At 43.8% G+C, this 22,709-nt stretch overlaps 1 protein-coding gene across 1 annotated transcript; it reads right to left on the minus strand.

Annotated features, from left to right (window-relative positions):
- Window positions 1-13,102: 13,102 nt before the first annotated feature.
- On the minus strand, window positions 13,103-22,404 carry klf5a (Kruppel like factor 5a). Its single transcript, XM_079729923.1, has 4 exons — window positions 22,064-22,404; window positions 19,560-20,772; window positions 18,249-18,308; window positions 13,103-15,706 (listed from the first exon to the last, which is right to left on the minus strand). Exons 1-4 carry the CDS (start codon window positions 22,226-22,228, stop codon window positions 15,528-15,530), a joined length of 1,617 nt encoding a protein of 538 aa, XP_079586049.1. The 5' UTR covers window positions 22,229-22,404; the 3' UTR covers window positions 13,103-15,527.
- Window positions 22,405-22,709: the final 305 nt, after the last annotated feature.

Genomic DNA, 22,709 nt, shown 5'->3' on the forward strand with positions numbered 1-22,709 from the left:
GAGAGAGAAATTAGCCCTAAATGATGTCAGTTTTCATATTAAAGTAGCTTGTGTTGTTCTGTGAACGAATTAATGGGTGCCAGGCCCTGAAAGGGCTTCTGTTAAATGGAGATAAAGTGAGGTCACCCCGTATCCGTATCTAAAGTTTAGGGGAAGGGATTAGGATGTGAAACCAACACACACAACTGCATGAACACAAAAGTAAGTCAAGTAAGTGGATAGTGATGTCCTCTTGGTCCACAGTCTTTTTGTTTTCAAGGTGGTTTTAGTATTTTTTCCGTTGTGTGTAAATGTTTGTGAAGAGTAAACCGAGCTTCCATTTTTGCTTGTGATGATAAAAAAAGGATGATACAGTATCTATGTATGGCTATCGTGACCCAGATATGTTGTTGTGTTGTTGTGTCCTTGCTTAAGGAAGGCTGATATGCTGACTCTTTCAGACGGCAGTAGATTAACTGTCCTCCCCCCGGCCTCCCTCTAAACGCTGTTGAAACAACTCTTAAGGTTTGTGGCCTCACGTCGAAAACAAAGCGCAGGAACTATCGAAGGACGTGTGAAACTCTACAGTCATGCTTTTAAATGATAATTAACAAACAAAAAAAAAAACATTTGCGATACTATATAAAACAAGGCCAGATTAGAAGTTATGTTGCTAAAGTGAGCGGTTATAATTTCGTATTGTTAGAATTGTTTTTATTTTTATTTTATTACTAAAGATGCTGTAGGTAAGATTAGGGAGCTGTAAAGAGATAGAGAGAGAGAGTGGCAGAGAGCAAGATCTGGAAACTAGTGTTTGCAAAATTTAAGAGAAAATCGTACAGCACCTTTGACTGATCTGTTTTGGTCGATCCAGGTTCTTTTTAACCCTCTGTTACTCTCATTCGGTTTTTGGGTCCAATCCTACAACCTATCAGGAATGTCACAAGTAGAGATTGGCAGAGGCCCACATATTTTATCTTCAGTACATGTTTCTGTGTATCTTGAGAAATCCTTTGAAAATAATTACAACAAATCAATCGGTACAGTTACCCTCACTGTCACCTCTTCCCATGATAAGTAAATCCTGAGGAATAAAACACAAGGCAAGCCTAATCCAGTGTGTGGGGACTACAGCTTTCAGCTCTGTTTGTGCTGAGTAAGAACAGCAGTGCAGTTTTCTTAGAACCGATCATAAGATGGAACCAGCTGCATTGCTTAAAAAATCTCCAATACTCATATTTTAGTGCTTTTATCAGGCCAGCATTGAAATCCCTTGAGCCAGAGTCTAGTTTCCCTCAAGAGGTTTGGTCCTAAGTTTGACTTGTGTAAAGAGATATAGATGTTTGTTCGGTCACCCAGTGCCGGGACCCCAATGCACCTTTGCGATTATAGTTGTGCACTTTTGACCGGATTAGAAAAACACTGTAGTGATATACGAGGAGAAATATTACTAGATAAAATGCTAGAGGCAAAATTTGCTCCCCAAAGATGTCATCAAATTGTCTTGGTCGAAAAAAAACAAAGAAAATATATGTAAGTGACTGTACATTTAACAAAAGCGAGCTTGTTTCTAATTAAATGGATTATATGAATATACCAATGACTGTATGATATGATGACATGATAAGAGTGAATAATCATTATAATTATGACCAAAACAGATTTATTTAATAGACTTCACTGTACCAACATTCTTTCATTTGTACAAATCACAGAGTATACTTCATTGATATTCAACACTAAAGATTGTGTTTAATTAGTATTTTTTTATTGTTGTGTTTAATTCAAAGTGTTATTTCTGTTGTCGTTCTTTGAAGCACTTTGTTTCTGTTGTGCACCTACCCATCATCCATCTCCAAGTGACACTGTTGACCAAACATGCTCAATCCAATGCAATATTTATATCAAATAATCAGACAAATTAATCAACACGAAATGTGTGTGTGCAATAGGCCTATTCATAACATCCATATAAATACGACCAACCTAACAATCACATATAGGAAGAGAAAGGCTTGAGGGAAGTGGTACTTTTCCAAGCGTATTCCCATTAGAAGAGGGTCTATTTATTTATCCGAGGCTCACGGTGAACTGGCTCACATGCTCCTACACGTGTGGAGGGAGATTGCGGGCGCACAGGAATGGATGGCTGAGAGCGACACTTGAAGAAGCCGAGTGGGGCCGTTATCTCTGTCCACGCAGACTGTAAATGACTTCGAAAATTTGTGCTGGGGGGGAGTGACAGGAGGATTGCATGGCTGCTGTTCCTTAGCAACAAATTGTGTGACTTGTGTATATGTGTATGTGTTTATGTGTGTGTGTGTGCTTGTGTGTGTACTTCCATGTGTCTGTGTGTTGTGTTAAATAGTAAGGGGAAGTGTTAGAGCCCATGCTGTTAACATCCGAGTCATAGACGGAGAGATCAGAGCCTGCCCTGCTCTACGTCTAGTGGCAGAAAGGAACCCAAATGTCCCCCCACATACACACATATAGACACACACACACACACACACACACACACACACACACACACACACACACACACACACATACACACACACACACACACACACACACACACACACACACACACACACACACACACACACACACATACACCCCACCCCACCAGTCTTGTGTCCTTGTCCATCAGTTGGTTCCACGGGTTTACTGGCCAGGAAGATATTCACGACATTTAGGCACATTTAGCTTAGCATCATTCTCATGTAAATTGCTCAGGTCAAACACTGCACGATTAAAAATACCCCCTAAAAAAAAGAAATATAATTGAATCTTTGCTAAAGATTGTGTTCGGCTGTTGCTATTTAATGAGGCCTATATTTAATAGTGCCTTGTCTTTGTGGATGATGCTACATAGAATATTCTATATTTAGTCAATCCGTGTGGTACAGGAGTATGTACTGTTCAATGCTGGTTTGTTTAACCTTTATTTAACCATGGTTGCTCCTCATTGAGCTGAAACCACTCTTTCACAAGTGAGAACTAGACAGAAATCTGAGTAAGAACACTGAATACTGCATAGCGCTAGTTACATTCTGACGTATTTATTCTAGCGCAGTAGCCTACATTCTGTCTTCTATCTATTCCGCTACGCGATTCTTCGATACAGAAAGTGTCCTATGAAACGGTTGACTCAAATGCAAGCCCCTCACTGAATGTTGTCATTCTGTTCTGCATCGGTCCACACACAATGCATAAAAAAAAAATTAATGTTGTATCAAATGATATTCCATATCGCGCAATAGTTGTTGACAGGGAAATTAATGTCTGAATAGATCAAGCTTTGGATCTCCAGACTCTGGCTTCAACACAGCTCAGAGATGTATGAAAGGGTACAATTTGTTAATTTCCATTGGTGTCTGAGATGCAGAGTATCATTCACATTTTGAACAAGAAGATAAATGCTATGACTTAGATTGAAAAACAATTCTCTTGGAGAAATCTGGACACACTAATAGTGATACTACGACTGCTAATGCCAATGATATGATTAAGTGAAAAAACAACGGATTCATGGTGAGGTGAGAGAAAGATAAGAAATGTATTGCATTTTTTTATTTAGTATGTTTTCTTCTCTACTCAAGGAAGTCATTTATCTGTCGGTCCGTCTCTGTATGCATTCGTCAGTGGAAAGTGGGAGTTAAACAAAACAACTCAATAACAGTAAAATAAAAAAAGTTTTACCTGTGAAATCAACAGAAGTTGGCCTCTTCCTAAAATGTTCTCGTTGACAGATAGCAACAGACAATTTAAGGAAATAAGGAGGAATTGACGGAGGGATTATTTTTTATGTTGCAAAATATGCATTAAGCATTCAAACAATGGATTATACAACAATAAAGGTCGGCCTAAAGTCCATTTTAGCATAATTATTCTCTTGTACTGTACTTTTCCACTTTCCTTCTATATTCAAATGGGCAGGATGATCCATTTCTATAGATCTTAAACACACTCTTTTGCAGAGATCTGACTGACGCTCATGAAATGTAAATTCACATGTTTAAAGGTGCAAAAACAAGACAAAACATTGTTGTGTATGGATACCGTAATGTCATCTTCTGTAGTGGTTCTGCAAATATTGTTATGCTGTGTGTGTGTGTGTGTGTGTGTGTGTGTGTGTGTGTGTGTGTGTGTGTGTGTGTGTGTGTGTGTGTGTGTGTGTGTGTGTGTGTGTGTGTGTGTGTGTCTTCCTTCCTCTGTGTATTTGCCTGGAGAATAGAGTTATACCATGACCTAGCAAAGTCTGTATCTGTGCTGTTTAACTTATTCTGCTTGTGTGTGTGTTTGTGCGTATGCGTGTGTGTGTGTATGTGTGTTTCTTGCCAGTCTAAAACGGAGCTGGTCTCCTAGCCAAGTGTGCTAGAAGTTGTGTGTGTGTGTGTGTGTGTGTGTGTGTGTGTGTGTGTGTGTGTGTGTGTGTGTGTGTGTGTGTGTGTGTGTGTGTGTGTGTGTGTGTGTGTGACTCCCATGTTTTACCTATGCAGCCTCCCCCCACTTCTTTCCCAGGCTGGCTCTTCTGGTATAAGGTCTGATATTGAGTGTAAATGTGTGTATGTACTTCTTTTACATCTTCCCCATATCCATATCCCCTCCCCCGTCCTGCTCTGTGACATCATCACCACTTCTACGCATATTAAATAAATGTTCCTGGTTCATTACAACTGTTTGTGTCTTAAAAGAGCAATATATGCTTTGAATTTACATGCTAGAGGAGGATATAATCTATAAAAAATACTTCAGTAGCTTTACAGCCATTTCGACTGATACCACTGGCAAGGAATTTTCAGAGGTATGGTGACACAATATACTAACACAAGGGGGCAGCCAAGCATTGTATTGGCTGATGAAAGCATGGCGGATGCGCAATGGTTACGCTGACCACAAGGGGGAGCCCTCTCCAATTTCCCTTCGAATTATTTTTGCATTAATAATTATTCACCTAGCTGGTTAAATAAATAAACAGTTGCCACAATTGACAACTTAAACAACAGTTTGTACTTATTAGCACGTTTTAGTTCATGATGAAGTTTTGCACTTGAAAGATAGAAAGACAGCCTGAATTGAAGACCGTGGACTGAAATTAAATAGCGTGAAAAAATATAAGAAAGAAAGAGAGGAAACTAAACACTTAGTAAGAACATATCCATTATATTCATAATGTGTTAATTAAGAAACTACACTAAAAGTTCATCCCTGAATTAGAAACCTCAAAATTTAGGAAGGAAACAATATAATGCACAATTATTCATCCCACTCAGAATGACTGAGTGGGCTAAAGAGGCATAAATGTGTAAATGATTAGTGGAGTCGGTGAACAGTTGATTGGACCAAATAAAATGCATAAATAAAAAACTAACCAAACATGATACGATGGCATGTTTTCTGAGAGTTTACAAGCTCTGTCTCCACAAAGTCTGCCTCCACACCCCTCCTGTGTGTTTAAAGCAATCACATCCTCAACCCACACACACTTATTGAAACTCTTAACCTCTGAACCCATACATGCACATGTACACAAACACAAAAACACAAAATTGTACACACACACACGCCCACATATACACACAAACGTACACACACACATAAACGCACACACACACATGCACACATAGACACACACAAACGACCCAAATGCGCACACATGTAATCGTACACAAAAACATACACACACACAAACAAATGCACCACACAATACATACACACACACAAAATCATACACACACACGCACACATACGCACACAAACGTCCACACAAACACATGTACACATACACACACACAGGCGACACACGCACACATACACACACACAAACAAATGCACCACACAACACACACACACATAATTACACATGTGCAAACATGTACCAAACAATCCCGCGCCCACAAAACAAACTTGACTTCATTAGGTTGAAACTTGTGGTTGAAATGACAAACGTACACATTCTATTTATGATGATCTCTTGATATCTGTGCACAATCCGACAATTAAATGCCTCAGGGCGTTACCTGCGAGGGGGACATAAATTATTCACCTTTATCTGCCAACAAAATGACTCCAACAGAACAATCAAATATTTAACCTCTGTCTGCACAGCCCGTCCTGCTGCTGCGTCCAGGTATGTTTGTGTGATCCAAATCCATAAAATGTTTAACCACCATTCTATCGTTTTATAGGCTTGGAGATCTGGTAAAGTTTCCTGTGGCAATGCATACGTTAATCTGAACAGAGTGTGAGATAAAGGTAGCATACCGGAAAACCATTACAGTCAGAATGTAACTCAACATTAAAAATCAGCACTTGTTTTGTACTAGCTGTCATGTTGGCATGATGTCACCTCTAGAGCCTCCTTCTATGCTCTTGCAGGGTTCTTGATAAGGGCCCTATATTATTATTATAATTATTATTATAATAGTGATGAGGTCACACCTTCACACAGTGGTGTAGAGAGAGTCTGGAGGCTAACCGCCTTTCTTTTCCAGTCAGCTGGTTGTTTGTGTGTGTGTGTGTGTGTGTGTGTGTGTGTGTGTGTGTGTGTGTGTGTGTGTGTGTGTGTGTGTGTGTGTGTGTGTGTGCGTGTATGTGTTTAAGCGAAAGAGAGGGAGGGGGTCTTGCACCTCACTGTCATGTTTCCTGGTGGTTGTTCATGACTCATCGTGTTTTCACTGTGTGTCTGAGGTGTAGAAAGACAGACTGATAGGCAGAGAGGTAGAGCAACGAAGGAGAGGCCGACAGGTAGACAGACATGCAGTCAGGCAGGCCGAGAGCTGAGGCAGGCCTTGGGAAAGAGAAACACTTTGAATTAATGAGTAATAAATTAAATGCGGAATGACGAAGCAAAGCCAAGCCCCGACGATAGACAGAGATGCAGATAGAAAGGCAGAAAAGCACACACACACACACAAACACATGCACACACACGCACACACACACACACACACAAAGGAACTACATCAAAACTCAAGAAACACAGCAAGTAGAAATAAATAAATTATTTCACTGCCAATAATATATTTTGTACAAATATATTCGATTTCGTATTTTAGAAGAGGTCATATCGACCATTACTTTCTCATGGAGGCTTTTGTAACGTGTGCGGCAATTGTGTAGGTGTTTGTGTGTGCGCATGCGTGCCTGCCTGTGTGCCTGTGTGTATGTGCATGCATGGTGTTAGGGCTTGTGAGTGTGTGTGTGTGTGTGTGTGTGTGTGTGTGTGTGTGCACGTGTGCGAGGAACAGCCGGCCGCCCACTCGGGTCAGAGCTAAACAACAGCACAGGGTCAAGACCAGAGTGATTAAACTATTATGGTTATGATGTTGCGGGGACTCTGGGGTGGAATCGGAGCAAGCAGTTATGAATACCAGGTTTCATAGAAAATACTAGTAATGACTCACAGCTGCCAAAGAGACAGGGAGAGGGCTGGGGAGGGAATAGCTGTGTGGAGGAGGAGAAGATGTGGGCTTTATGATCCACTCAATGTGTGTGTGTGTGTGTGTGTGTGTGTGTGTGTGTGTGTGTGTGTGTGTGTGTGTGTGCGCGCGTGTGTGTGTTTGTGTGTGTTGTATCCTATGTGTTTGCATTTGTCTCTATGCATGTGTGTTGGTGTGTGTGCACGTGTGTGTCCATGCATGTGTAAGCATGTTTCTCTGTGTATCGGTGTTTCCGTGTGTTTCTACGGGTGGTTTTATGCGTGTGTCACCACTGCCTGTGTGTGGGCGTGGGGGGATGTTTGGTGGGTACCAGGGGGATTCTGGCACCAGAGAGCCCCTCATCATGTAAAAGGTATAATGTCATGTCTCATCGGAAGACCAAGGAAGAAGGAAATCGGTTATTTTTGTGAAGGATATCAGCCATTAGCTATGGCTGTCCACCCACTTAAACTTCCTTGCATTCTCTCTCCTCCCTGCTGTTCTCTCTCGTTCTCTCTCTCTCTCTCTCTCTCTCTCTCTCTCTCTCTCTCTCTCTCTCTCTCTCTTTGCTGACCCTCTCACATGTGTGACAGTGCATACAGTTCACATATATATATATACCTCATATATATATATATATATATATATATATATGTGACCGAAAACATACACACACACACACACACACACTCACGCACACACGCACGCATGCACGCATGCACACACACACACCACATCACCCCATCTAGTAGGTAATCCAACAGGTTAGGGCAAGTAAAAGCTGCCACTTATGTAACCTCTATTCAAAGAGGCAGGTGCTTATCTTCTAAACACATATCATTAAGTGACACGTGACATGTGCGCTTATTTAGTAAAACATTTCCGGCGGGAAAAAAATAAGCATTCATTTATTGTTCTTATTTGTTACCTACATTGAAAGTAATGCATTAAAATGTCACATGGTTTTGTCTTAATCCAAACTCGCCATTATAAACATTCATATGCAAAATACACATAATTGCTCAAAATTAAAACAAATTGCTACTTTTAGTGTCAATTGGCCATCTGAAATGACAACCATTCAAGCACTACGGTCAATAGAGCACAGCACTTGAATGTTGAAGACACCTGTCAGCCATGAGATAATGTAAACTTCTTACAACCCGTGGCCCCTGCCACAGGCGACTGCTGCATTCCTGCAAAAAGCCAACAATTCTCTTGTTTTTTTCTCCTCAGTAGCTCTGTGTTTCTGTGCCTCACTTTTTTCTCAACCACAAGTGTTTCATACACCATTAAGGCAGCCAAGGAGGAGGACAGATAGTCCTCCCAGCTCTCCTACATGTCAAAAACTGAAACTGTGCTCTGGTTTCTAGACTTTGCTTTTAAGAAAGGCATATTGGTGGGGTTGGGGTTTGTTTTGGGTGGGTTACAATCTAACTGAGCCCCTAAACTGACCCCCCTCAGGATTGTATTTTCCTAAGTCCTTAGGAATTCTCCTTCACATCTTTCCTTGATCTCATTACGTTTTCCATCGTGGTCGAGGAAAAGATGTGAGGAAAGGAGATGGGACCGACGGTCTGACCACAACCCAGGTTCTGAGAGTACTGCAATCGTAGTAGCCTAGGTATGGCTCACAGTAGTACTTCTACTCTTGCTTGCCTTTTCGTTGCTATTGAACAATTTGTCATGTCAAATAAAAGCAGGGCGAAATAAACCGGCCAATTCTAAATCTAATTCTTTGTAATACTACAGCATAGCCGATTATGAATTTAAATATTAAATCCATAAATTAATGCTGCACGGTGAGCCTGCTCTTTGGCCTGGTGGCCCATCATGAGTGGACGGCGCAGTTTCTCAGAGCACAGGCACAGAAAAATCATAATCAGGCCCAGCAAAACGATAATCAGCCCCAGCAAAATTCATAATCAGACCCAGAAAAATCATAAGGATGCCAAGCAAAATCATAATCTGACCCAGCTAAATCATATTCAAGCCCAGCAAAATCATAATTAGGCTCAGCAAAATCATAATCAAGCCCAGCAAAATCATAATTAGGCCCAGCAAAATCATAATCAGACCCAGAAAATCATAATCAAGCCTAGCAAAATCATAATCAGAACCAGCAAAATCTGAATTAGATAAATCATAATCAGGCCAAGCAAAACCAGAAACAGGCCCAGGAAAATCATAATTTTTACAGGGTTTTACTTCACTGGAGTTCAAGTGGGCTAAATGCATAAACACTTCAAACTACGTGTAACGGTATTTAACGGTGCGTACACGTCCAATCGACGAAGCCATAGAACATGCGGACGGACAAGGGGAAACGTCTGAGTGTTTAGTCAAGGAGGCGTTTGAATCGTACCCGCCCCGGCTTCATAGTCTAGCGGCTCGGCTTTAAGCAAACAGCTTATTCACACAATTCTATGCAATATGTACAGACCCACTTCTCACTTTGTGGCCGATAACACCTCAAATGAAATCTGCCCAGATTTCTGTGTTTAGCAGTGAAAGCAAAAGGAGTTTGTTGTGTAATCTGAGGGCCGCCTGGAACCCACCCGTAGTGTCATAGTTTCACCAGCCTTTCTGTGCGGGTGAACAATATTTACATGATAGGCAAGAAAGCTTAATGAGTTTGTCCTTTGAACCTGTTTTCCAGTGTGGTGGATACCACCCATGATAACGAGTAATGGCCCCTTTGGCCTGAAGCTATCACTTTGTTGTTTCTGAGAGGCCTTTTACGGTGAAAGCGTCGGGTTATTGCCAGACTATTAGGCTTGGAGAGATGGCACTTGATTGATTTAAGATTTGTACAATTGTGTTTTTCATTACTGTATTCATAACTCATTGAATAATATTTCATGATAACATCATGTTGGTCAATACAATTTATTGTTATGTCAGCTCTAATGTCTTTGAAAACAGCTAAACACTCTATTTTTAAATTGTTGATGAACACGTTTCCAAGCGATACTGATTTAGTTTGGGATTATAGTGTTTATGTGGGAAGCCTCTGGAAGTGTAGAAGGCCTATTTTTCATCAAGCTGCCTAAGGAGAATATGTCATTAACAGCCCTCATTTAAGTATCCAGGTGTCTCTAAAGAACAGATCCCGTTTCACAGGTGAACATCTTGCCAGTGGATTTGGTGGGCTAATATAAATACCTGTCTTTCTCCTCAATAAACATGTTAGAATCTGAGAAAACATGTTCTATTCTCAGAAAACAGGGTTGACTTTGGAGTAAGTTGCATGTGGCTCTTGTGCGTGTGTGTGTGTGTGTGTATGCTTGAGTGAGTGTGTGTGCAGTAGTGTGTATGTGTGTGTGTGTGTGTGTGTGTGTGTGTGTGTGTGTGTGTCTATTTCTATCTATCCTGGCTCCCTTGGATCATTGTATTGGTTTACTGAGTGGGTGGTCTGTACCAAGAGAGCTGTGCTGGAAACACACACACACACACACACAACACACACACACACACACACACACACACACACACACACACACACACACACACACACACACACACACACACACACACACACACACACACACACACACACACGCGCGCGCGCGCGTGTGTGTGTGTGGGGAACTTGGGATCACACCAACGCAGCGCAGTGGAGGGTGGAGCAGGAGCCTTCTTCCAGATGTGTGACATTAATTTACTCTAAAACATGAACCGGTAGCTCCCACTCACTGCTGTGTGTGTGTGTGTGTGTGTGTGTGTGTGTGTGTGTGTGGGCGTGTGCATGAGTGTCAGTGATGTGTGTGTGTACGCATGTGCACATATGTGTGCATTAGTGTGGGTGTGTCTGTGTGCGCGTGACTGTGAGTGCATCTGTGTGGTGGTGGTGTGTGTGTGTGTGTGTGCATGACTGTGTGTGAGAGAGATTATATGCCCCCGCATGCAAATGAATGACAGACTACCCTTTAATATCTCTGCATTAGATGGCATTACTTAGTAATAAGTAAGCAGCATACTGGTGTGGTATACAGAGATGTTGAAAGAACTGAGTAATAGACGTGAGAAAGGCCATATAAAAGAGAATGAGGAGGGAGAGAGACAGAGGAACAGAGAGAGAGAACGGTGAGGAGAAGCAGGTTGTGAGAACAGAGTCTCCACTCTGACCTTCAGCACAGCGTCTGTGGACGCTCATGCAATACTTTACTCCGGGGGAGGACGGGGACGGAAAAAAAGAAAGAAGGAATAAAATTGACGGTTATAAAAAGACGAAGGAGGCGAATCTGAGGAGATGTAGGAGGACGGAAGTGGTTGATTGAATAACCCCAGAGATTCTTTTGTTTAGATTGTCCTGCTGCGCTCTCTCTCTCTCTCTCTCTCTCTCTCTCTCTCTCTCTCTCTCTCTCTCTCTCTCTCTCTTGCTCTCTCTCTATCGCTCTCTATCTCACCCCCCCATCCTCCCTCCCTCCCTCCCTCCTGACATCTGAGGTAGATTACAATAGAGACCCCAGGTCACATTTATGACTCAAACCAAGAACATATGGTGTGTGTGTGTGTGCGTGCATGCGTGCGTGCATATATGTGTGTGTGTATGTTTGTGGTGGGATTCCCCGCCAGTCCCTGGTGATGGTCAGATTTATTTTCTTGTTCATTGTGTCCTGCTACGATATCAAAGGCCTATTGTTTGTTGATCAGCAAGGGTCCTGCAGGTTTGCCGGCGGGTCCCTTGACTGGCCTACAGCTCTGATCTCCCCCCCCCCCCCCCCCCCGAATCAGACCCTCTTCTTCCATATTTTCTCACATGGCCTGAAACACAGATCTTATCCCCCTGTTTCCCCCTTATTCCTTTATTCAGTTCCCCCCCACTTGAATGCTTTCTGCCTCTTTATCTTACTTTTGATCTTGATGTATATTTATAATATATATACTCCACGAACTTATCTCCATCCTGATGAAGATTTATATTCACTACACGCTTATCATCTTGACTGATATATAGGCCTGTTCCTATATTTGCTGCACCATATCTGTAACACATATATATTCATTTAGAATGGAAAGTATGAGTGTGAAGCCATAGCTGTATCAGAACGTCCACGCCCTTCATCACAGAGCTCCACACACCCGGCCTGCTGATCGCCCGCACCTCTCCCTCGTTACTTCATCAATCACCTTCATCCCAACTTAAATATCCCTTGGTTTTAGTTCACTTCCAGGCAGCATTGTGTTCACGTTAAAAGCAAGCAATTACACACCCACTGTATGTCTTTTTAATGGTTTGGGAGGCACATTACCACACCGCTCTAAAGTCTATGTGTTTAAAACAGGGATATAAGGGACTTGGACGGGTTTCAAGTACACAGGGCGTTGGAGCCTTAATATCGGACCATCTCTACGTAGATTATATTTATATAGAAGGCCCTACCCTCTATGTTCTATATCACCGTTGGTTTTGTATGGTGCATAGCTGGTCAAAGTTAAGAAAGAGGATCTCATCTCAGGACACTATACGTTAATTTGCAGTAGGCACTGTGACTGGTTTCTGTATGGAAAGGCTGATTCTGCATGGATAAACCTGAGTAAATAAAGATAGGAATTAAAAGCAGATTCACTGCCCTTGAAAATAAACATATATAATCGTAAATACTCAATTAAAGTCCCACAACCCTAAAAACAAGAGATCATTTGTAAAAGAGTCAGTTGACTTTATTAGAATTTGCTACAGTTGAAGAAAAACAACTTTTGTCTTTGGAAGGTATTTCTCTAAAAAGAAAAATGTAACTACAAACTAGGTTGTTTAAAGGACAATATAAAAAAAATGATATTAAAATATCTGTTAAGAAAAAAGTAAGGGCTCGAATAGTTTTTGGGATGCGGGGCATTTTTTCGCTGGCCCTTTTGTTCAAAATAAAAAAGGAAAGAAAATCATTTAGATATTTACAGTGCATATATTTACATTAAGGCGTTTTAGTTGGGCAGAATTGGTTGACCTTGTTCATCCCCCACTTCTACTCATTCAATAAATAGTCAGATTTACCATGATACTTTACAGTGCTGCATTAGTTCTAAGCTGTCCTTTATAAAGAAACAATCACAGAGGCAGCCTTAATTAAACAATGAACCCAAGCTTTGGTGTAGAGTACAATTGCCATTAGATTTGCTCATATCATAAAGCAACAGAAAGATGTTTGGTGATTATAAATATTTCAGAGGGTGAACTCTTCCTAACCACAAGGCCAGTTAAACCATTATTCATATGGTACCAAATGGATTACAAAAACAGAACAACACATTATCCCGATATTATAAATATCGATAAATTAAGCACCGTGAAAACTTTCAATTCATCAGCCATTGTTGAGAGTATTTTCTAATGCAGAAAACGAGGGACTTAACATAAAACATGCTATTGACGTAGAAGAATGTTAACAATGAAGAATGTTCTCGTAAAAAAACTTAAAAAAAAACAAAACAAAAGGAAAACATTTTCCGTGGACATATCATGCCCCGCCCTCTATCTTTCTTTTTAAATACTCCATGGCTACCTGGTGCTTGTGCAACAAATAATGACATGTTTGTTTAACTCTGTGTCTACTGTGAGAGTATCTATAAAGTACGTCTATGGGTTCCGCTGACATTTTCTTCAACGCACGTCCGTCGGCGGACAAAAGCTAAATAATTCATCACGTAATTGCAGCCCATTAGCAACTAAACGCCTCCACTTTGTCTTTCAACGTCCCTCGGCTCCACCTCTCACTCTTGCTCTCTCTCCCCCCCTTTCCCTCTTTAATGCTTAACTCTACTCTCCCTCTTAAAATTCCTCCTCGCCTTCATTGCTCTCACTCTATTCCCTTTACTTTTCTTTGTCCCTTGTCGTCTCGTTATTATGAATGCTTCATATTCTGAAGAATGAAAAGAGGGATGGTCTGTTTAGTGTCCAGTGAATTGCATCTTCAGAGGAATCTAAGTCATTAGAAATGTGTTTCATGTTTTCCAGTGGTAACTGAGTTCTGTAGTCTAATGAGCTTTGACAAGTCAACCATTTCAAGTGCAAATTAAAAATTTATAACAAAACAAAAGAGGTTCTGGCTTTTTCCAGTTACAAAAAACAAACAAAAGCACAAAAAAAAGAAAAAGAAAAGGTAAACAAACTTTTGGCTGTCCTAGCAAAAAGAAACGCACACTTCCCTTTAATACAAAATAACAATCATAAAGCCAAGTCTGAAGACAGCATAAGCTTCCAGTCGTATTCCAGTTCTAAATGTAACTACAAATCATAGCTTGTTTAACTTTTGTTTTGGTTTAATTTCTACCCCCCTTCTCTCATAAAACCTTACTAATTCATCGTTTGGTTTGGGCGACCACGCTCTTCTGACAGGAGGTTATTTTCCCCGACCATTTCTTAAGAAAACAACCAACAATTTGAGAACACAAGAATAAAACATGTGGGGCCACTAAAAGCTTTTATCACGTGTTTGACAGTGGGAGGTTTATCATTACCTGATTTATACATTAGGATGGCATCGTTTCTGATAGTGCTTGTGTACAGTGTATGTGTGAACATTATATGTGTGTACAGTGTGTGTGTGTGTGTGTGTGTACTAGCCTGACATCACCAGACCAATTCCCAAATGCATAATAGTCTAGAACCTCTCAGTTCATTATTTAATTTCCAAGGGTCATTATCAATAGGGGCAGACTGAAATGGGTCTGGACGAAATTGGAAATACCGAAAACCAATCAGAACAACAAAACATGTCGCACATCAGCGGCAGCCATCTTGGTTGCTCTTCTGTACGTCATCCAATTAAACCTCACCCAATATTAGTGAGCGGTTGTGATTGGCCCAACCTGGGCCAGGTCTGCTGGAAATCTGTCTGAACAGGAGGGGGGCCAGACGCATATGCCAGAGCAAGTAAAACCTGAGCTTGCAGATTCATCTGGTTCCCAGGCTGTACACGAGTATGCTTTATTCTGCGCTTGAGTGTGTGTGTATGTGTGTGTACATGTCCCTGTCCTTTTCGATGTGTATGCATGGGTAGGTTTGCACACGCGTATACGTGTGTGTGTGTGTGTGTGTGTGTGACAGTGCGGGCTTATGTTTGCTCATACGTCAGTGTGCGTGTGTGTGCATGTGGGTGTGTGTTGTGAGAGTGCGTGTTAGTTCTGGTGTCTCTTCATGTGAAGCGCCAGGTGGTCGGAGCGGGAGAAAGAACGGGAGCACACGCCGCACTGGAAGGGTTTGGCGCCCGTGTGCTTGCGGTAGTGACGGGTAAGCTCGTCCGAGCGGGCGAACCGCCAGTCACAGCCGTCCCACGTGCAGCGGTAAGGCTTCTCACCTGGTGGGGGTGGGGGGGGGGGGGGGTAAAGAAGAGAATGAAAACTCCACCCGGATCCAAACTACACAATCATAGAGCCAATCAAAGTTACAGGATTAATACTGCACCACACAACTCTTAATCCCATTAGGGTTACGATAGTGTGTGTGTGTGTGTGTGTGTGTGTGTGTGTGTGTGTGTGTGTGTGTGTGTGTGTGTGTGTGTGTGTGTGTGTGTGTAAATTGATGCTGATATTTAGATGCACATCTCATGGATCGTGTATAATAAATCGGACTGCATGCGGCCGGGCTTGAAGACCGCATGCTAGCTGCCGAGACGGAGCAGTGGAGGCCCTACGCAGCCAGGCCGTGGGATGAACTGGGCCGACTGGAAGATCTGGTTGTATAACAACATACTACGCACTTGGACATTAACACGGCTGTCACTTGGACATTCATCAAAACCAGCTGCAAACTGCAGTTTGGTTACAAGTAACAAGGGCCTCATTTTCAAACTGCCTTGCTTTCTAACTTTGAAGGGACAAAGTCAAACAGTTTCCGTTTATACACTAGATTTGAGTTAGTGCGTGACATGAATCCCACCACTTTAAATCAAATCTACTTTTGTTTTGACCAGGTGTGATGTGAATACAACTTTATTAGGTATTCGCATAGTATCAAACCTGCAGGATACCTATTGTTATTTTAGTTTTAATTGTGTCTGGACACCTTTTCAAACTAATTAAGCCATTAAGCAGTCCGAGGAGCATTACCTCAGTCATTTGTGATTCATTGTTTGCATGGCAATTTACGAGGTTTTGCATCGCTGCCTCTCTGGTTGCTGCTTGAGTTTACAACGTTGCCGATGGTGAACCAGTAGTTCAACTGAATGCGCCACAGCAGGCTGGTGCATAAAACAAAGTAATAGCCCTACTGCTGGAACGGTAAGTGGTCCTGATATTCTAATTATGCATCGTTGGATTTGGCGAACGTCTTGGTGTTGCCATGAGGTCGAGGTTGGTGCGGCAGTTCAGAAGTCATCAGCCACGTAAAGGAAGAAATTTGCAGTGCATGCTGGGACTTATAGGGCCCATCCCATGAGATCGAGATGCTGGCCAAAATGTATTAAAAACTCAAATGACGCGCAGCCCGGATCGAATTTGGCCGAGGGCCTGAATTGGCCCCCAGGCTTTTTGCTTGACACGTGTTCTACAGGTTGTTCACTTTGGACGGCTTATTCACACACGCCCGAAACTCCCTCGGCTGAGACATAATGAAACCAGCGGTCTTCTTCCACCAAAAAACAATCTCGGGCAACAAGCATCGATTTAAACAAAATAAAAATGTAAATGTCAGAAGGGAAAAAGAAAGCGATCAGATAGAAAGTGGAAAAGAGAGGGAGTGATGTTCGGTTCTTCTACACAAACATGTTTGTGGACGCACAAGCACACACACACAAGCAAACACACAGAAAGAAATCAGAGTAATGGATGTTGATGGGGATTAGAGCTGGGATCCCAGTGGGCTGGAAAAAGAGAAAGGCATTAGGAATCATCTCACGCCGCTGATGCTGACAGGTGCATGTGCATGTCTCCGGGCGTAAGTGCATGGGATGCACAGAGGATGGGTGGGGGGGGGGGGAGAAAACAAATCAAGACAAAGGGAGCTGCACATTAAGAGAAGTGAATACACACACACACACACAGAAAGAGAGACAGAAAACACTGCACTACAAAAACACCTGCAACCTTGTCTGTCTGTTTTCCTCTCATCTTGTCAGCCTGCAACGTGAACCATACCAGGCCTAAATGCCATGTAATGTTAACAGGTTGGTTAACCACACATACCAACCATCCACTGTGGCATAGTTCGTTAAACAACCATTTGCAAATCAAATTAAAAAAACACTCTCATATCATCCGCATAAAAAAAAAAAACAGGTTTTGCTATGTGTGTGTGTGTGTGTGTGTGCGCGCGCGCGCGCGTGCGTGCGTGTGTGTCCAGATGAGAGAGGAATTTGTGTGCATCAACAGAAGCCCTGTTTTGTTAGCTGGCTTTAGGTGGGGCCAAACACCTAACCACTGGTTTGTAGAAAGAAAAGAAAGAAAGATACAGCACATCAAGGAGCGATTTGTATCCGCTATGACAGCTATGAAGATAATTCAAGATTAATCTATACACAAAACTAATCTAGTTTATTTTTAGTGGCTGATAACATTAACCATCTGCACAGGAGCATTTCAAGACTCACAAACAGGGCTGTTTAAACAGAAACAGTGATAGCAGGCATATGGCAAACAGTCTTACAGTGTGAGCACGATAGTGAGTCATCCAGTGGCAGAAGTGTTTCACTTCCACCTGTTTTAATGGAATAGTATATTGGGCAGAGGATGGGAATGGGCTAGGATAGGTTTACACACACATGCCAAGATCACAACATGCCTGCCTAGCAACATGGTGCCAGCGGCCTCTGAAATACGAGTCGCACGGCCAGTGTCATTTTTTTGACATGTCCTCAAAAAAACTAAACACCCCAAAAAAGGGTAGTGGGGTAAGGGCCTTACCCGTGTGGGTACGGAGATGAGCCTTCAGATGAGATGATTTGGTGTAGACCTTTTTACAGCCTGAAACCAACGGAAAAAACACAAGATTGAGTTGACTTTACAACATCTGGGGCAAAAGGATCCAAATTTGACAACACGATAGCATGATGCAGAATGACAGAGGAAACTTCTGAATTTTTGGATGCATTTTCAACAGCCTCAAATGTTTTTGGCTTCCATTCAAGTGAAGAAATGCGGCGTAATTACAAAAACTGAGCAAAACGCTAAACAAGAGGATATTAAGGTCATTGAAGATTACATTTCCATTAGTACAATACAAATGCCTAAATGGATAAAAGGCAAGTCTGGTCGAGTCAGTGGGTGTATAGTGTGTAATGCACAATTAAAAAGATAAGAGTAATATGTAACAGCTGTAGCCAGCCAGAATCTGAGCAGTTCTAAAAGTCCAATCAAGCAACATGTATTCAGGGACTGCATGTGCTAACTTGCTGGTGCCGGTGGTGGAGGAAAAGGCTTTTCAGAGCCAATTTTACACACTGCCTCGGGCTGGTTGACATTACATGTCCAACAAGTAGCTGCACATCATATAGCTCAGATGTGTTTACATTAAGGTGAGCTTAGCGAGGTCCGGTGTTCGATCGTTACCCTCCGTGTGGGAAATCCCTTCTCCAGCCAAAACAAGTCAGTTTGCTGTTCTTAAAAACAAAGCCAGGCCCATCTTTTCACCATTATCGAATATGCAAGTTTGGCATGAGTTAAAAGAAAATAAGACTTTTGTTTTGAAATGGGTTATTATTCAATGATAATGACTCTTTATGTTCAAATAAACAATCAAAGGCACGAATTAGAGCGATAGAGATCGACTCGGGGCTCTCTGTGCGGCCCATTACGGCATCATAATGAGAGCTAAGTAGTTTCTGTACCAGCCAGTTGATTAAAGTAGGGAGTCATAAGAGACTCAAAACGATGAAAACAACCAGCAGAAAACAAACCAAGGTGCTGCTCTGTGCATTTCATTTTGGTTCAGTGCAGGTGATTTCGATAACATGTCAAATGCAGTTTTATGGATGACATCATCCATCTGATCTTTTCAAGCGACGCTTCATTATATCTGACTGTAGCGTGACAGTAAGGGGTTTCCGGTTCAGTATGAATCCTAAATTTCAACACACACACACACACACACACACACACACACACACACACACACACACACACACACACACACACACACACACACACACACACACACACACACACACACACACACACACACGCGAACGAACACACCCACACACACACAGCTCTGACCAGGGTAGTCACAGTGGTGGATGCGTCTCTTCTCCAGGTCAGGGTTGTTCCTCCGGTTGTAGCGGATGGGCATGGTGGAGGAAGAGCCGGAGCTGGGGGAGGCGCCGGTCTCGGCCGTACCCAGACCCAGAGCGGTGTCTGCGCCGGAGCTCGTCAGGCCTGCGGCCGGGCCTGGGACTCGGGTAGGGCCAGCCCCCAGGGGCAGGGCCATGGTCCCCGGGCTTGTGCACAGGATGGGGGGGCTCCCACTCGCCATCTTGGACGCGATGGTGGCCGCGTAGGAGGGCGGAGGGGACATGGTGTGGAGCAGCTCCTTCTGTCTGTCGGGACTGCCTGGCTCGGAGCTGGGAGGGGAGGGAGGCAGGTAGGGCACCTGCTGCTGCGGCTGGAACTGTGGGTGTGCGGCGGGGGCGTGGCCATAGGCCCCACCGGTTAGGCCGCAGTAGTTTGGCTTGGCTGTGGATGACTGCTGCTGCTGCTGAGACGTGGAGGAAGGCACGGACATATCATGGAACGACGTGTGCACCGACAGGGGACCCGCGCTCTGTGTCTGATGAAGGCGATGATGATGATGCTGCTGCTGCGTCTGGGCGTCCACCCCGTTGCCATGGTGATGGTCCATATCAGAGTTGAGGAGTTGAAACAACGAGCCGCTGTTGTCGTGGGGATTATTGTGGTGGTGATGATGGTGATGATGGTGGTGGTGCTGCTGCTGCTGCTGCTCAAACAGTGACGGGACCTCCTGCTTCACAAACACGCCCGACATGGCATCGTCACCGCCCACTTCCGATTGGCTAAAAGCACTGGTGAACTCCAGTAACCCTGGCAATGTCATGGCGATGGCGGACGCTTCCATGGGCATCGGCCCGGTGCCGCTGCTCGCGGTCGGGGAGGTTTCAGTGCAGTGGGGCTGGAGGGCGGAGGAGAAGGACTCCGTTTTGACCTGGGCCAGACCAGCGTGGGCCTGCTGCTGCTGGGGGAGGGGGAGGGGTTGAGGGAGGCGTGTCGGCCGACACAAGCCCATGCGCAGGTAGGCCACGTCGGGCAGGTAAAGGTTCATGTTGAGGGTGTATGGAGCGAAGGCCTGGTCGTCGCTGAAGAACTGGTCCATGTTGGACACACTGTCCCGCCGCGACTTCTGCTGCTGCTGCTGGCCGTCGGACAGGGGGGGCAGGGGCACCTGGGACAGATACCTGTCCAGCTCACACTTGGTCTACGAAAACAAAAAGAACATGGAAGACAGAGATTACCCCCCTCCGAGTTATCACGATCCTATTCGCTCATCTAACAAGAACAAGCCTGGGTGAGTTTAAAGATACAGGGTGCCTTTTTTTTTTTGTGCAAAAAAATAAATAAACATAGATCATAACAGGCAAAATCCTTGCTTCCCACTCTTAGCAATCTCAGCTGAAGCAAATGCTCCTCGACCACCACCGTCACCGCGTTCTGACACACTATTCTGAGAAGACATATGTTTGATAGGACAGCCATGCCCAAAGTATTTGTCATGTAGTCATCAATGCGTGGTTGCTACATTCCCCCTCTGCTTGTAAGGCTGAACTCATAAAGACCGGCCAATGGGATCCGGCTATATTAAGGGTTGAAAGGGGAAATGATTGCTCGGTTTAAAAGACAGATTTGTATTGCATTTCTACTCATGAATGGCGTGTTAATATGTAACACAGACGACAAGACGTTATGCCTCCACCACCGCAAGTCAACCATCTGAATGGGGGGCTGACAGAACAGGTTTACGTATAAGTTATGGGTCACAACAACACCAAAAACCTAGAAATCAAGGTGAGGTGATATAATGACTATCGAGAGGAGCGACGGGGGGAAACACCCGGGCCTCTGCAGATCACTGGGCGGCTGCGATGCACCGGGATGACCGGCTGTGGCGCGGGGGAGGATGCTATTTCTAGTGTCTGCCTACTAGTGTGGCTCTGGTCCTGTACCAGCTGTTCTAGCCTCGATCCATCCCCTGACGAGTTTTTTTTTTCTTTACTCACTAGCTAGGGGGAGTAAGGGGAGTAGTTTCTGCTCCTGAGCTGGGAGTGAGCGAGGCTGGAGAGAGTCAGTTGTTGCCGTGGTGTGGTATGGCGCTGGTGTGGCTTGTAAGCCAGAGCGGACCAACTGTGACCAACTGGCATTCGCTCCATTAAAAGCATGCACTGAGGAATGCGTTTGCAGTCGGAATAGCTCGGCTTCACGTTGCCGTCCAGTTGGCTTATTACACACATCTTCCTCCTCCTCCTCCTCCTGACTGGTGTAGTGTATTGCTCGTGTAGGGGGGGGGCACGCACGGTACCACGGGCGAGGACGCGGACGAGTCGTGCAAATGTGGTGGATCACAAAGTAGCCCCCCAAACGCCGAAGCACTACCAGCATGCCACGCCCATTCAATGGGATATTAACAGCGGCTCCCATCCCTTAGTAAGCATGCATATGCGCTTCGTATCGGAGCGTCAAAGTTAAAAACAGGAATCTCAAGATTTATTTACCTGGGTGTATTCATTGTGGCCATTCCGCTCAGCATCCGTGATCTTGGAGTCCAAGCCGAAAAGGGCGGACTCCTCCAAGGAGAAGTCGTCCGGGATGGTGGATTTCAGTAGCGGGTAGAAGGGCTCGTCCTGGCCGCCACCGCTCATCGCTAGCGTCGCGGCCATTGAGCTCCTGTGCAGACACCTTTACACCAGAACAGCTTCCGATTTGCAAAATTGGAAGCTTAAAAAATCCCAAAAATCTCAGCGTTATCTGGGTGACGGAGAAATCAACAACACAACCACAGCCACGCCAGAGCGCTTATTTGGGTTTCTCACAAATGTGTGTCTGCTACTGCTACATCCCCTCCACTTGTTTCATCTCGCTGTGGGCCAGACGGTTTTGTATCTGTGACAGGCAGGGGCGGGCCGCTGGAAACACAAGGGAAGCCCCGCCCACCCCTACTCAAGCTTCCAAGGCTTTGATCATCTCTCACTGGCCACCGCCCTATAATCAATCTCAACACGTTGGCAATCTGAATGCAACAAAAAGCTCAACGATGCCAAACGCATCATTATACACAAACAATACATTGCATTGATTGTACAGACATTTGAACCATGTGCAAGATTACAGTAATCTCTCATTTATTGACATTTGAAATAA

This window comes from Pollachius pollachius (genome assembly GCF_949987615.1).
Source record: "Pollachius pollachius genome assembly, chromosome: 2".
Lineage (NCBI taxonomy): Eukaryota > Metazoa > Chordata > Actinopteri > Gadiformes > Gadidae > Pollachius > Pollachius pollachius.